The sequence below is a fragment of the Botryllus schlosseri genome, chromosome 11 (genome assembly GCF_051294905.1).
Source record: "Botryllus schlosseri isolate E-star chromosome 11, Bs_hap1, whole genome shotgun sequence".
Classification (NCBI taxonomy): Eukaryota; Metazoa; Chordata; class Ascidiacea; order Stolidobranchia; family Styelidae; genus Botryllus; species Botryllus schlosseri.
This window is the reverse complement of record NC_137246.1, coordinates 23,160,186-23,177,283: the sequence shown is the minus strand read 5'-3', so window position 1 is coordinate 23,177,283 and position 17,098 is coordinate 23,160,186. Positions and strand designations below refer to the sequence as shown.

General features: G+C 41.4%; 1 protein-coding gene across 1 annotated transcript in view; it reads left to right on the top strand.

Annotated features, from left to right (window-relative positions):
- LOC145450077 (uncharacterized) overlaps positions 1-17,098 on the top strand; it is a 75,965-nt gene that overhangs the window by 41,789 nt on the left and 17,078 nt on the right. The window contains exons 53-62 of the mRNA XM_080328556.1: positions 4,484-4,675; positions 6,239-6,365; positions 11,471-11,583; positions 12,163-12,275; positions 12,337-12,482; positions 12,541-12,687; positions 13,592-13,842; positions 14,732-14,877; positions 14,936-15,068; positions 16,004-16,430. Of these exons, the coding sequence (XP_080184682.1) occupies positions 4,484-4,675; positions 6,239-6,365; positions 11,471-11,583; positions 12,163-12,275; positions 12,337-12,482; positions 12,541-12,687; positions 13,592-13,842; positions 14,732-14,877; positions 14,936-15,068; positions 16,004-16,430 (1,795 nt within the window). The remainder of the gene's footprint in view (positions 1-4,483; positions 4,676-6,238; positions 6,366-11,470; positions 11,584-12,162; positions 12,276-12,336; positions 12,483-12,540; positions 12,688-13,591; positions 13,843-14,731; positions 14,878-14,935; positions 15,069-16,003; positions 16,431-17,098) is intronic.

Genomic DNA, 17,098 nt, shown 5'->3' with positions numbered 1-17,098 from the left:
GGCCCCCAGCTAGCCTTCTTGCGGCCCCCACAAAAATATTGAGAAATCGATTTATGAAAAGAAAAAAAATTTATAAAATACTCTTGTTTGGCTTGGAGTCTGGAGTTTTCAATTAGGATTGCAGGAAATCTGTGAGTAGACTGCTAAGATTACGTCACTGCTGTTTCAATGCAATGTGCCCCAACTTTCTAGTTGAACGAGCAGTACCTATAGATATAGGTATTGGCAGGACCGTAACTGCCGCACCCCAAGCCCCCCAATTGGGGGGAGCAAGCTCGAAGGGGGCGTAAAATTATTTAGTGAATTAGCATAAATCATAGAGTATTTTCTTAAAATTTTTTCAATTTTTTTTCGCGCTGGACGCGATTTCAAGTTTCCAAGTACTTTAAGTATCGGGTACTCTTCCACCAAGATAAAATACGCAATATTTATAGAAGTGGGCATATCAGCGTTGGCCATTACCGCGCCAGGACGCACGAAGACATATATCGTTTTAAGCCATGTAACATGCGACTCCAAGAAGTGTGCCAGAACGATCGGCAGCGAGAAAAACTTGGCCGAAAAGGACTGCCCTTACGCTGACCGAAATCTTCGTTATGTATATACAAAATACATATAGGTATAATTGACCATAGGCGCCTGAATTACTGGCGCCGAATGTTCCTGTCTTGGCAATCTGAACCTCACGAGACAAATAGGCTACCACCCGCAGGAAAGAATTATATGCCAATGAAGAACTACCAATTTGAAATCGTGTGCATCTTTTAGTTTAGTACGTTTGTTCGATTCTATATTTTTTGATATAGCAGGCTGGAGGTCACGAAATAACATCATGTAACGAAGTCGTACCAACGGGTCCGCCCGTCCGAATATGTTTAATTATTATTTACGGGCCCTACAGTTTCCAAGACACCTCACTCAGCTCTACCGGTAAATCTGATTACGTGAGCAGAGAGGACAAGTAATTGATAGCAATATATATGCAATTCCCGATCTTATTGACCTATTTTATTTTGAATTATCGAACATTTTTGCGCCCCGCGCTGGCTCACTGGAACAGGGATCCTGATTTCATGGCAGAAGCGAACAACGGGACGGGGGGCCGGTGTAACACCCTATGGGAGCTCGAGACCTAAGTGTTTTGGGAGCCTGACGAAGTGCTGTTTCGTTCCTGAAGATGTTTAATTATTATTGAGTGGTCCTACCTTTTTAAACACAACTCACTCGGCTCAACCGGTCAATCTGATTACGTGAGCAGAGAGAGGATAAAAATTGATACCAATATATATGCAATTCCCGATTATATTGACCGATTCAATCATGAATTATAGAAATTTTGCGCTTCGCGCGATTACTAGAGTGAAGCTGCCTGAAACGGACACCCGATTCAGATGATAAATAGCGGTAGACAGCCATCTAGCCTGAGGGGGTCTGGGGGCTTCGAAGTTCGGTTTATAACCCTATGTGGGGGGGGGGGCAAGAGCAACGTTTTCGGGGGGGGGGGTCTGACGAAGTGCTGTTAGGCCCTGGGTATTGATAACCAGTTTACGGATAAATGTGCAGTAAGTGACTCACGATTAAATTCGCCGAGATGCATACTGCTTAGCCGGCAAAAAGCAGCATAATTGGTAGCTCCTATTGCTCGCGGCCCAAGCGTCCAAAAAATTTGATATGTCGGTGTTTATCGAAAGCAAGTGTCGCACTGATTCCAAGAATACGAATTGAAATCTCACCAGGGCAATAAAACTACTCCGAAATAGCCAGCAAATGTTGATTGTTCTGAACAGCGGGAGCGCGGCAACACAATGGCCAATGGCGTCAAGCAAATGATCGGAACAATGCCAATTTTCATATTTTGGTGACTATTTTGGGTTCCTCTCATTGCCCTGGTATTCGTGCGGCCCCAACCGTACTCTGAAATTCTAAATTTGGCCCTGCCACCGAAAAAGGTTGGGAACCACTGCTCTAAACAGTCTGGCTGTAAAAAATGTTACAGTAGCAGGGATATATAGAGTTCTATATATCCCTGTACAGTAGTTTAAAAAAATAGAAGAAAAATTAAACGATGGTAACAAATGATCAATGAAGCAATGTCTGGGCGAGGTAGGGCAACAGTGTTAGTGTAACGATAAGAGGTGATCAAGTGAATCTATTATAGGGCAATTCACGGATATGTGGTGGTAATGCATTCCAGATGATAGGTCCCGAGTAGTCGATGGACCTCTTAGTTAAGTTGCTATTGGGTGGGGGTAAGTAGATATTTCCTTCAGACGAGGATCTCGTGTAATGGGAGTGGACATTTTTAGCAGGCATGAAAAAGTCATCAAACACAGGAGGCAAACTATTGGAAAAATATTTGTGAATGACTTTTGATACTTCGAAGCGATATAGATCGTCAACTTGCAAAATTCATTCTCAGTTTGCATTCAAATATTTACTTTGATATTATATTCTCCAATGTCAATTTCACCGTGAAATTGTGGCCTTCAAGATATTTGCTTACAACCCCCTGTCAAGCGCGATAGCTATTTCGTTTTCAATGGCGGCTAACAGCTGATCACTTGATCAGCCTATTCCTCAGTAAATTTTACGCAAAATTCGGTGTTGGTCTGTTCGCATTAATTTTGACAGTGTACCATACCGAAAAGGGCCATGAGGCCACTTCTCGATGATGTCATGTAACAGTGTACTAAGTTTAAGGCTTTCATCCACGTATTTATTCGGTAATGTATTTTCCAAAGGCGATTTCGCAGCAGACCTATAGACAGTAATAAAGCCGTATGTGTCGTGTTACAGTCTCCAGTTTCAAGGCCAAAATCTCCTATGCTGTACCGAGACCGAATTTCCAAGGCTGCTATTCTTAGTTCTTCAGAATGTTGTTTTGGATTCAATATGACAGGCCCAATCTATGAGATAACAATTGCGTATCTGTCCGAACTCGTTGACCTTTCCATCATCATCATCATCATTGGTTTATTAGCAATTTTATCAGTTCAATACACCACAAAAATGCGATACAATGAAAAGACAGGAAGATGTCGAAGCGACATGGAGTAGTCTATGGAATCTGACACCCACCTTCGCCTAGGCTTACGCTATCTCTCGAGTTATAGTCATTTCCATTTCTGCAGATAATTAGTCAGGTTTAGTGCGAACATGAACCGTGTTGAATCTTTGTTCCGTACGCCGTTTACGCAGTTACCACACTTCAAGTCACAGCTCACCGGCGGACTGGCCTCTCGTGGCATATACGTTAAAATCACTGTTGCCGGGAAATTCATGTTACCGTATACCATCATTAAGTTACTTGTTTACGTTGGTTATCTTGATAAAAATTCGCTTGCAGCCCTTGCCCCACCACCCGATATTGTCACGAGCCGCCACTGTGACTAGGGCGATATATTTTTACATCTTACATCTTGTAGCCTACTTTATAGGCCTGTCGTTGTAGACGGCCCATTGTTTGCTCATTGTGAATCATAAACGATCAAATGAAACGAATAGGTTGACATGGTGTTATGCTCAACGTACTGCATTAGCCTAACTGAAGCAAGACTGCGTGGTCATTGGTTCTTATATCAAGAAGCACATGATAAAAAAATTGTGATGTAGACAACATTGTCAGAATGAAGCAACTCAGTGTGTCATCAGCAACGTACGTACAACTTCAGTGTTGCCAGCAAACAACTGCTGCTGGTCAACGTTCTTTCTCCATTCTTGACAAGCTACTTACTAAGGACAGACACTTTCTACCCTGAGAATGAAGGAAAGTATCTTTCGCTGTACTACAACAAATTTATTTATCTCTACCATAATGCATGATGTAACTTGCTGGAATTCTTCATAGGTCCAGATTTGGTTAAAATAAAGTTTTTTCATGTAAAAATTTGTCGGTTTTCAAGCCGAAAAGTTTTTCAGGCTAACCTACTTTGTATGGACAGACATTTCCAACCAGAATTGAAGATGAGTAGTACAATTCTAACGTGTGCGAAAACGCCTAATTTACATAAGTGAGGGCAAAATTTTGTCAAAATTAAGTTTTTTACTGTCAAAAATGTCAAAACCTTCGTTCTTCAGGTCAAAATATTCCGTTTTTTAGGTCAAATTTTGACCAAGTGATAACTAAAGGTCATGACCAGCAATGAGGCTATGGTAATGAAGCTGGTGTCATAGTGATGACCTTTTCAGTCACCACCATCAGCATGTACCTAATAACCTATGACCTATAAAATTATAGTCCTTTAGTTCCGGGTTAATGACCTTCCTTACTCTCAGTTTCTTAGAAGTAATTGAAGTGCGAGGGTGCTGCGAACTATATTTTCCTTCTAGAGTGTGCCGCGAGGTCAAAAGATTTGGGAACCACTGTTGTAAACCTTAGGTACACTCCACCTAAGGAGATTTCGCATCGCATGAAACTTTCACCATAATTTCCGTTTTTCAGTTAATCAAATATAATAATAATGACATAAACCTTTTAATCCAGAATGGCGTGATTGCAGCGATGGTTTTACTCGACTGTCGACTGGTGTTTGTGTCAGTGCAAAAGTGAATGCTAACACAAAGATTAAGGCGGAATCCATGTGTGAGGATAGAGGCGGGACCCTACCGGAACCATGGGACTCCTCCTTGCGTGAATTGCTTCCAGTTGAAATGGAGCTGCAGAACATTGATAGCTGTAAGAGCTACCGCTACGTTCATGTTGAAGTAATTATGTACAATAGAATTACTGGTTTACAATGCAGACTAGAACCACAGAACTTTTGGAAAATTAGTGGTTTAGGAAATGCTCACTATCTATATCAGTGGTCGGGAACCTTTTTTGGCCGAAGAGCCATATTGACCCTATTTTTTCCATCTCAACTCCCAAAGAGCCATACATTCCAATCAACTGTTACGTCACAATTGAAAATTCGTGACGTCATCGTAGCACGAATTCGAACTCACTACATGGCATTCCTCGTGTGCGCCATATTTTCTCTGTAAGGACAGGTATTTATTGTTCGAAAATATTGCTCGAAACGAGAGGTAAGGCGCAGACGAGCCAAGCCTCACCATTGATAACGCAATTCATCGCAAGTAGCTTGATATTTATTATAACTGATATTAATGGAATGTGATTATCACACCGATTCCGAAAATCGAAATACTGATCGACTTCTCACTTATAAACGAAGTATTCGGCGGTAACATTACGTTGCGCTACACGCCTACATTTTATCGCCTGTATTACACAGAGCTATGCTTACCAATCAACGTGGATTATAGCTATGGCGTTGTCTGTAAGTCGAGTTTGAAATTGTGAATGTCACATCCACAACAGTTCATTTCGCGCCGTAGATCAGGAAGACAATGTGTATTTGAAAGCTGCGTTGCCATGTCTGCTATGCTCTTTGATTAATCAACGTATCGCCCAATTCAAGATTTCGAGTCGGGTACAAATGATTCGCGAGTGATATTGGTCGCCGGCGTGACAGTAACTTAAATTTGATGATTTTGAAAAGAGGAGGTCCGACCCCATGAGCCAAGACGGCATTGTCTTTACCTCTCAAAGACATGTTTATACTGCCACGACAATAATTATTCTGGCCGTGATGAAAATTTACCAACAAGTCGCTGCAATATTGATCAATTCAGTACAAAAATAAATATTTGGCAAAGAGCCATATCTTATACCCAAAAGAGCCATATATGGCTCGCGAGCCATAGGTTCCCGACCACTGATCTATATCATCTTCAAAACCATGGAAAATTGGAAGATTAGTGGTTTTGGAAGTTCTCAATGTCAATATTACATTAGAAACTATCATGTATCACCATTCTCCATGAATAATGTCACTATCGTCAAGACGCTAGCCCTGTACAATATATTTGTTAAAAAAAATTTTCGTTACAAATCTTGCTTGCAAGGCGATTAAATCGTCAGGTTCCCTATAAAACGATAAACGATCCGCACCAAAATTGAATCCATTCCAACCGGTAATCGCGAAGCTATTACAGTTTCAAAATATTGAATTTGTTACAAAATATTTTGACGTCATATTTTGTGATACGATTGTTGATATGCAATGTTCTTTCCAATTTTCTACTATTTGATGACGATTACCCCTGACGAGTGTCGGCCGAAAATATTCGGGTTCATTTCAATATGAATATACCATTCAATTGTATATAATCAATTGACAACAATGACGCACATTAATACCTAGTACTGGTCTTGATTGATGTATTTTTGTTTAAGTGTGGATGGGAACGCAAATCTATAGAGGCTCGCTTCGGTGGTCAAGTACAGGAGACAAAGTCTCTCAAACACATTTGCCGATCCCGAATTATCAACATTGCGTTTCATTTGACAAAGATATGAAATTGTAAGTTTGAACACCTACTTGGACTTGTACACATAAAGACAACTCCATCAATTTGTGGTGAATGGTACAGCCTGTGCGCTCTCATTCGTACACTTTTGTAAGGAGCAGCGACATTTTATAACATCTAGCATGGATGCATCGTGCTGTTTATAGATGTCCCAGAATTTCAACAAGGAATGCCCTTGAATTATGGCAGTGGTTCCCAACCTATTTTCTTCTTCATTACCCACTTCCGATGGATTCCGAGTCTTCATGCAACCTAATACCCTATCCACCCCTTAAAAACGCCCCCTCCAATAAAGTTAGGTAAGACTTTGTTCAGAGACTTATGATCCTCCCACGATTGATAGTAAAGACTATGCAAAGAAAACCAATGATTGTGGCAGTTGCTCAAGATTTTTCTCCACAAACTCGAAACTGAATTACAGCCAACTATTGTTGTATTTTCAAACTTGTTCACTACGGCTTACAAACTTGGACTACTCAAGTGGTTATGTTTATAGACTTCTTACAGTTCTGTTACTTAATCGTTTTCGGCACTTCTTCGATAGTTGGCAGACAGCAAACAATGTTCACCATGATCACCAATGAATGTTTCTCAACATTTATAAACGTCAAAATAAATTTTTTTTTGCTTTGGGATTAGGGTTGGGGAAGAGGGATATTAGGGTTGGGGGAAGGGTTATTAGGGTTGGGGTGGGGGATATTGGTGTCGGGGGAATATAAGGGTTGAAGGGGGGTTAGGGTCAAAGTTGGGGTATCCCAATATTAGGGTTGGAGGTGGGGGGATATTAGGGTTGGGTGAGGAGGGGTATTAGGGTTGGGGGATATTAGGGTTTGGAGGTGGGTCAGGGTCAAAGTTGGGGTTAGTGTATCCCAAGATTAGGGTTGAGTTGAGGGACACGATATCCAACTCTCTCAACCGTAATATCCCCCTCCTTAATCTTGGGATACCCTAACCCACCTCCAACCCTAATATCCCCCCTCTCCCAACCCTAATATTCCCCCACCTCCAACCCTAATATCCCCCAACCCTGATCTTGGGATACCCTAAACCCAACTTTGACCCTAACCCACCTTCAACTCGAATAACCCCCAACCGTAATCTTGGGATATCCTAACCGCAACTTTAACCCTAACCCACCCCAACCCTAATATCCCCCACCTCCAACCCTAATATCCCTCCTCCCCAACCCTACTACCCCCCCTCCTCCAACCCTAATTTTAGGATACCCTTACCCTTACTTTGACCCTAACCCACGTCCAACCCTAATACCCCCTCCTTCCACCCTAATATTCCCCAACCCTAATTTTGAGATACCCTAAACCCAACTTTGACCCTAACCCTCTCCCAACCCCAAAATCCGTCTCTTCAAAGGCAAAAACAATTTATTTTGACGTTTATAAATTTTGACGTGTTCATGAGAAACATTCACTGATGATCATGGTGGACATTGCTCGATGTCTACCTACTATCGAAGAAGTGCCTCATTTTCAACGCCGAATGTCACGGACTGACTAAATGCTAATTTGAGTGCGCCAAATATATCTTGCGGGTCTAATAGCAGGCCACCGACTTATGCATAGAAATTCTTGAACGCCGGTTACCCTAAAAATTCTGCGAATTCTTTATTGCATGCCATGCTACTAATGCTTGGCGCGTTTGTGATGTCATTATTGGTTGTTCAGAATTCACAATGAGTAGGCTATATGTCAGCAAATTTGTGGATGCATACAGTCCAGAGAGGTGAACTGGTAACCGTAATCCCACTTTTACTCCTCGGTATTTTTTTTACAAGTGTGTCTTTTCCTACCCGATACCCCTCAAGTCTCCACTTGTGGGGAATTCGACAACGGTAGGTAACTTCTGGATTATGGCCTTGACACCCATCCTGGATTCAATGTACCTTTTGAAGTCAAATAAAGAACCAGGTCAAGACCTTAACCAATGTTCCCTCTAATTTTTCACTAGTCTGCGCAAGCTAACTTCAACGCTCTGCGAGGTCCCTTGCACAACTTTGCGTAACATAAAGAGTTTGACCAAAACAGCGCTTTGTCACGCTCCCTCAAAATTCGTGCACAGGTCTTCTCAATTTATTTCGTTTGTCTTTTACTACGTAATTGTGCGCCGAAGGTAAGGGCTTACACCAAACGTATCCATTCATTTCTTTTGGGCTACTACGCAAGTTTGCACTAATCGCGGCAAGCGCAAAGAAATTTTCGAGTCAAGTGATGCATTTTGTCAATAGTATTGGTACTTATGCTTGAATATTCTAAAATTAATGTCTTTTCCTCTCTTAGCCCACCTGATCTGATTTGGCTGCAGCCTGCGGGGCTGATACAGGTGATGACTTCGAAACTGCAGGTCATGCAATAGCCTTCATCTTAAATTATGTTCATACCACGTGGATAATGTTATTCATTACTTTCTGGAAGGTTGGCCTCGAGCGAGCCTATTGTTTCTTTGTTAAACCAGTTCATTATTTTGGGACCCTCAGGAAAGATTGTCAGTACTGAAATTATGTTGATATCTCTTACACTTGTAAGACCACACTAAATGAAAACTCCTTTTCGCGAGAATCACGAGATTCTAAATACTCATTTCCTCACGAGGTACAGTATGTCGGGAAAAGGCTATTTGGACGCGACCGTTTTGGGGCGTGTACGTACGTACATATCAATACCGAAAGAGATATCCGGGGGTCAAGGTCCTTTTGACAGACCAGTTTACAGAGTCTCATGTTGGCCATCATCCTTGTTGGATGGAAATGGAGGACACAGTAATGATTGTGCCTAATAGTAACAGTACCGTATAGGGTTGGATTATCCGGATAACGGTTAACCGGTTAACCGCAGGTATTTTTAATATCTGATATCCGGATATAATTCTGTCGGTTAACCGGATAAAAGAGTATCGTTTCTAATGCGTTTTACACTTTTTAGTAAGCTGCAATAAGTCGTATTCTGTGTTGCGCGCGACCGATTAGCGAGAAGCGTGTTGCGTCTGTGCACATTGCACAATGTAACGCGACGCGATCACCTGCTGAGAAGATCGTTAAATCAGGTCATTGATTGCCGCACGCTCGGCTATCGTCTCTGGCCTGATTTATCGCGTCTTCAACCAGCCTATAGTTCGGCTGGATACAAGAATCGCATCTGCAATAGGCCCTGTGCAGTGTGCACAATATACCATCGCTGGCCTGCTCAATCACATCTGCATTGGCTTGGTGCTCACGATATTATCGCTGACCTACACAATCGCATCTGCAATAGACCTACGAAAGATATCATCGCGGGCCTAACCATCGCGTCTCGGGCCTAGCATGCGTTGGCTCCTATCTCTCGATGGCTTGGTGACGATATGCCGTTAAGTGTATTCTGATTAGCGATTGTGATAGTGACATCGCGAAACTGAATGACATCGAATGTTCGCAAACATGTGCGACGTGCGTGCGTGCAAGCGTAATTGACTCCCGCTGATAGTTAATTCGAAAAAAATCGAAACCCCCTCATTTTATTTCAAACGCCCCCCTTAATTTTCGGCTGGCTGTGTGCCTGATCACGTGAAATTCTCATGTAGAAATTAGAGCGAGGTATCATGTCTGCATCAATTTCAGTATCAGCTACTCGTCCTTCTAGTACTCCAAACCTAAACAGAAGAATGGTCAAAAGGAATGTAAAGTTGTTGAAATTTAGGTTTAGACTCTCTACGAAGCGCTGCTTACTATTCAGCCCACTTCTGTGGAAGCTGAAAGAGCATTCGATGCATGTGGACTCTTTGTTACAAGATTCCGGTCCCGCGGCTACAGGATGCCACCATTGATGCGTTGTGCCTCGTAAGGAGGGCGTTGCAGAAGCAGTGAACATTAAATTTGTGTGGTTTTTCTCGTATTCGCTCGTACTGCGCGTGCGCGTATAGGTCTACTCTACAATAACACTGTGTAATGATTTTGCGATCCGTTTTTCATGCAGACCTCGCGAAATCGATTGTCTCACTTAGCAGTTATTATCCGGTTAACCGGTTAGATAAATTCCAAATATCCGGATAGTGAAAGTTATTGATATCCGAACTAACCCTAGTACCGTACCAGCAGGTTGCCTGCCCCTGCTAATGCATCCCAACAGTCTTTAACGGCCTCATTCCAATCCTCTCATAATTACGGCATGATTAAACTCATTTGAGTTACTTATATTATACTATAGTCTTATATTTTCACTTTTCGAGAGAGTGCCGTAGCAATATTAATAATAAATAATCTAGTGACACTAAATGATGCCGAGCGCGAAGAAAATTTTAACGTTGAATGAATCTACCACATAATAAACTTTATGTTGATTTACGAAACAATTTTTGCCCTCTTCTAGCTTGTTCCGACCCCAATTGGTACGGCAGCAGTTACGGTTCTGGCAACATCAGGGGAAGCAGTGTGGTCATGCCAGCATCGTATCCATTCAAGTCAGATGATTTATTAAAAGAATCAAATTGCTGCATTTACACTTCGGTGGTAACACTTTTAATCGAGCGCTTTAGCCTGCCTACTAAATGAAAATTATAAAAACCAGGCTAGATAGGAATGGTGTGCTTGGTCATTCTGATACTACGCTTCAACTGGTGTAGCATAATCTCGAAGCGCATTCCCGAACTGCTGTATCACTTAACCTGCGATACATATACGCCCATGTAAACCCGATCTCATTTGTAACATTTCGGCAAATCTCATCATGACGTCACTTCATGACGAATTCACCATGTAGAAGGGCTTAAGGACGTTGCATAATTGGTTGGTACAGCTAGTCACCGCCCACTCGCTACTGACTCTCTCTGACAAATTCCACATGATATATTATTATGCGTTCATTTTATTTCTGTGTCAGGTTTTATAGTTTTTGTGTGCAGAAACCAAGTCAGCAGTGCGCATTTGCGCAGGCGCCCAGCTTAGAGTGAACATTCGCCGTAACACTATTTCACTATTTGGCAGTGAATGCTTGGTATGATCTGGCAACTCTGATTTCGAATTTCATGTATTTTATTATATTAATCAATTCCCATTCCACAGGCATTTCGAATTCTTGCATCTCCTGATTTGACGCCTCTCTCCATTTAGAAACACGCGGTCATGCGGCTCCGCCGATGTAGGCGCGTTATGCGTGGAGCATGTCAATTGTCCGGCCGAGTTTTCCGGCACGCAATGTGAACTTGTGAATTGCACCGAGCAAGGTAATATACGGGGTTGTTTGTAAGTTGTGGTAGGATGAGGTGAAATGTTGAGTCAAATCTCGAATAAGAATTCAAAAAGAAGCGACTCAGTCACCTGCACTCACGCCGAACAAAAATTCACGACCATCTTAACACTTGTTATCATCTGGGCTGGGCAATACCAAGTAACAGTCGGTTTCGAATATAATAGTAGGCTTCGAGTCGAGTATTCGATTACCATTCATTATTTAGTCATGAGTACGGTAACGGTATGGATGAAAAGGAAATTTGAACTGATCATGACTTTACAGATATGCAGCACTAATAACGTGTGTAGATTTGTACTACATGTTTCGTATACTGTGATACCTCCAATCAAGGTTTCAAGGCTTCCACAACAGAAAATATTATCGTAACTATAATTCTCGTTGACAATTTAATTCTTAATGGCAAGGAGCATTTAATTTCACAATTACTTGGAGAAATCGTCCCTCACTATTCGACCAAAAAAAGCCTACGGTAATACTCGATTAAGAATCGTGTACTTGAATCTTTCTTCCAGCCCTACTTATCAATACTAAATTCTGTAATATATTCCAGACTTTGAAGATCTTCAGTATTTTTGCAGCAGTCAGCATGTCAACGCCCTTCATGTACGTTGTACTTATCGGTGCCCAAGTGGTACTATACTCGTTGGCCATGATACTCGTCAGGTATCCTTAATCCAGGGCTTACATAGTTATGAGTAAAAAAACTATGAATATTCTATCGTAGTGTGTCATGTCCAAAGATTTCGGTCCAGTGTGGAGCGGTGCACAGCCTTTGTGCGGTGCAAATTCATTGTCAGCAATTCAAGTGTGTGAGGCGAAAAATGTTTGTAACAACGGTGCTTGCGTAGCCGTATCAGGCACAGAATACAGGTGTGTTGCAATATACAGCGGTTTTTTCTTTTTATCATAAAGCAATTTGATGATTTAGATGTGAATGCCAGGAAGGTTTCGGTGGTCCAAACTGTAAAAAGCGCTCCAGCTATCACAAATTGATGCCGGCACTTCAAATCAATCCTTGCAAATATAAAGGGTGCCTCAATCATGGAACCTGCATCTATGCTAATCGTAAAACGAGGTAAGTCTACTTTATCGCGCGCTAGCAAATCAATTATATGAAAATTTATCACTTGTCCAAGATTGCTGCATTTTACGGCTTTTTTTTTATCAAGTGGCGACTCTAAATGTATGTAATAAATGCAATTGAATACTTATCAAAATTAGCAAAATACTTCAGTCTTATTCAGTAAATGAGATTGTTGACATTCTTTTCAAGGTACGAGTGCTTCCATACCTTCACTCGATGTTTGGGATGTGTGAATCCCAAACCTGAGTTTTCATAAATTTTGGTGTGTGTTGAGTCTGCTAGAGAATACAACTGATTCAAGGTCAGGTTCAAGTTTATTCATAAAATTTCATCATTTCATAACATCACAAGACTGCGATGCAATGAAAGGTAGGAAGGTGCCGAAATGACTTTGAGTAGTCTTTGAGATCAGACAAGCACCCGGGCCTAGGCGATGTCAATAGCAGGCATGTCCTAGTTTCTTAGGACAGGAGTGTGCAGGCCAAATGCGGCACCCGGAAAAATTGGGTGACCTGTAGGGAAATGCGAATTTTGAATGGTGTCCAGCGCGAAATTACTTTCCAATATAGGTATAGTCAGATATGTATTCTGACTTCGCACATGAATATTTTTGAAAAAATTTATTCACCAGCCGTAAAAAATTTAACACCTGGAGGTATTAATTAGTGTTTTGCGTATAGCCCGATATCAAATTTTCATTTCACACCTCTTGCCACCGCCGTTAACATTAATTTGTGAGATGATGTGTGTTGCAACTACCGGTAAATTCATCCCAGGTTGTGTCTTTATTCGAACGCAAGGATCACCAGGAATAAAAAATGTTTTGTCCTCAATTCTGTACTTGCGACACTCGACAAATGCAAATAATATGAAATTTCCCATTGTGTCATTTCAGTTGCGTATGCCCTCCGGGATACCACGGTGTGAGATGCGAGAATTTCAAAGGAACACTGTGCGAAAGCAACCCATGTCTGAATGCTGGCACATGCATACAAACGGGATCCTCTTCGGTAGTGTGCCGATGTCCACTCGGATACGCGGGCTCCTATTGCGAACACTTGAAAGATTTTGTTGGCCCAGCTGTTTGCACTTTCCCGTTTTTTTTAAATGGGAAGAAACACTATGGATGCATAAGCGCAGGAATCGGTAAGGTTACAATTGCTTCCAGAGTCTTCATTATTCTGTTTACACCACGGCTCTGATGTAGGCCTACATGTAAAAGCTGACATATTCGCTTCCTTGGCGAGAGTTTCGAGCCAATGCGCTAGGATACAGAGCTTGTATCCCCCGTTACACCATGAAACGACGTTGACATACAATTTACTGCATTTACTGCAGATGAAACGGCCCAACACCACGAGTAGTCGTTATATAAGGCAACTAAATAATCACATACCAGACATCTTTGGCATGAGGTGGTCAAAGTCAAAGATACTTAAGAAGATGTAGATTAGTCCTGACAACTTCTAATCAAGTACAATTAAGAGAACCTATCTCCAGAACACTTAAAATCCACTTCAAGCAATTGGCAGATTGACAGAGCCAAATGATTTAGGCACATGCAGCTTCACCCGTTCAGATAATCGCAAGTATATGTGTCCCACACATTGTCTATCACAGTGGCATGGCAATTCATAACATAAATTTTCCGAAGAGCAGGAGCACACATCTTTGAGAGTCTGAGGTATCAACGATAGCCTCTGGGTGAACACAACTCGAGTGTTAAGCACAGAATAACAAGATTGCACTATAGACAAGATCTTATTAGCAAACAGATCTGACAATTATTCAAGCTAAGGAAGATTATGTACAGTTGTACAGTGTACATCATGCATTTTTCTGGTCCATGTGTCAGTTTGATACATCTTGATCAAATCTACCTTTTAATATTAGTTACTTGAGTGCTTTTCAGATGTTCATTTTCTACTTTAACTGGGACAAGTTTTAACATATCTTAGAAATTGCTACCGTTACTTTTAATTGATTAAAACCACCTCACTACAAGTTTTGATGCATATGAGTGATTCAATTTCAGACAAATATGTCAGTATGGGATGTTGGGAAGGCTCACGTAGATTATTTCACGGAATCCAAACTGCACCGGCATACTCTGAAACGGAATTTAGGGATGAATGTTTCCAAGTGAATTACGAAAATGGGTACGAAGGCTTCGGAATGGCGGTATGACATTGCGGTTTTGTATCAACATGTGATAACTTGACCGTTACATGCTTTGCAGGTCGAAAATGGTAGCTTTTTCTGCTTCGAAGGGAGAGATATCATGAAAAAGTACTCGGTGTATGGTGAGTCTGACCAGTGCCAGTACAAGAACTCGACCGATAATGTGGAGATATTCAAAATCAAACACGAAAGTAAGGATGCTTTGAGTCGTTCTTACCTCATGTAGTTCTTTCCGACCTTCTTACGATAAAAATCTTCATATTTTCCCGTTTTACTGTACTAGTCCCAGCACAGTATCGGCTTTGATTAGAGGCAATGAGTCGAAAAAGTTTGGAAAGTCTAATTGAGTGGAACTTTTTCATGAAAATCTCAGTTGACTGGTCTCATCAGGTTGTAGGATTAGAGGTGATGACTTGATATTTTTTGACTCTCCACTTCAGTCTAACTGACGTGAACCACAAGTATTAAAAATGCACGCATTTGTCGATTACAAAAAGTCAGGTGTCTGTCATTGTTTTGCACCGATACTTATATCGAATAACGAGAATGTACTGCGCTCCACGCTTATCTCCCCATCTCTCATTCTTTCTTGTTATGTAGCGCCATTCAAAGGAAGGGCTGTTACATTTTGGTCAAACTATAAAATAACGTACCGTGCGTTTACCAATGTGTTTACTCTCTGCTCTTAAGCCACTGCCAAATTGTATTTGCAATGGTGATGATATGAGAATGCATTTTATTAATTTCATTTCTAATTATACTCTACGATGCTGTGGTTTTTCCCTATGTTTGTGTTTTCGTTAAGTAACCCAAAGCTTTGAGTGCAAAGATTTCTGTAGTAAGATGCTCAGGACCTGGGTAACTAGACTTTGAGGATCCTTTTAAATTCAGCCTCTCTTGTATGACTTGCTTATCTGTAAATGATATGACCCTCAATTGCATGTTTGTTGTATGGTATGGATTTGGACTGTTGACAAATAAAGATTTTCTCTCTCAACTCGACTGGCTGAACTTTCATGACTCTGTGGTATTGTCTGTATACCTTGCTGATCTCTATATCATGTATGACCCAGTTGTATGTGTGTTATTTATTTGTTAACAAATAAGGATTCTCTTTTTCTCGAAGACGTCGGAATCAAAAGGTGTTCAATCGACAGAAAGTACTCCGGTAAACACGCGTTGTGTCAGGAATCGGACAATGTACGTCTGCAGTTATTCAATTCCGCTGTGCAACCCACAGTTGTAGTAAGACAGTGCTACCAGCGACAATCCTCTCCCTACGATTCAAAGATTTTTAAAGACCTCGAAACGCACGTCAATGAAATACTTTCGTGTGCGCATTCCGGACAAGCCGAGATACGGACGGCTGTCATTCGACCGGGTACTCTGTATGAGCTGATGCTTTCTGAAGAAACTTGCCATTTTCTCTCGGAAAGAGACGGGCTGCCTCACTACAGGTGTTTCGACGACCCGGATAGTTGGAATATGACGGCGTGCTATGGAAAGAGCGGGAATCAATCCTTTTGCCTGGTCAATCACACGGAAGTGTTAATGTATGGCGGCATAAGCATTTGCGATTATAGCTGGGCAAAATCGAATACCCGAGTGATTTGTAGGGTTCTAACCAAGTCACAAGTCAATTTTACTTTTATAGTTTTGACTCGAGTCAAGTCGAGTCAATTTTCACTTCATAACTGAGCCAAGTTCGAATTTCATAGTGTTGAGAATTGAGTCCGAGTCCAAGTCATAGTGTTCACTGGTAGTTATTGAGTTAAAGACGGGTTCTACTCACTTCTGTGAAACTCTAGGGTGATATCGAAGGCCTCTCATTCATAATATACTCATTTTTCTCTCTCTTAACCTAAAAATAGGGTTATCGTTCAAAATACACAAGACTTGAAGCAAGTAATATGGAATGTTTCGGTCGAATGACTTGCACGAGTCATGCGTGGTGACTCAAGTAGAAGTCAAGTCAATACAGAAATTGACTCATGTCGAGTCGTTTTCCATTTTTAAGAAAATAACTCGAATCAAGTGGGGTCAACGAAATATTGCGACTCGAGTCGTCCGACTTCAGTCGAGTCATTACAATCTTGGTACTTCAATTCAGATCAGAGTCACAGGCTTCGAGTCGAGAAATCGAGAATCGCGATGTCGTAAGCGTATGGATGATGCGGAAAGATAAAATGTGTGCCTTCTTTGCGACCACAAAGACAATACT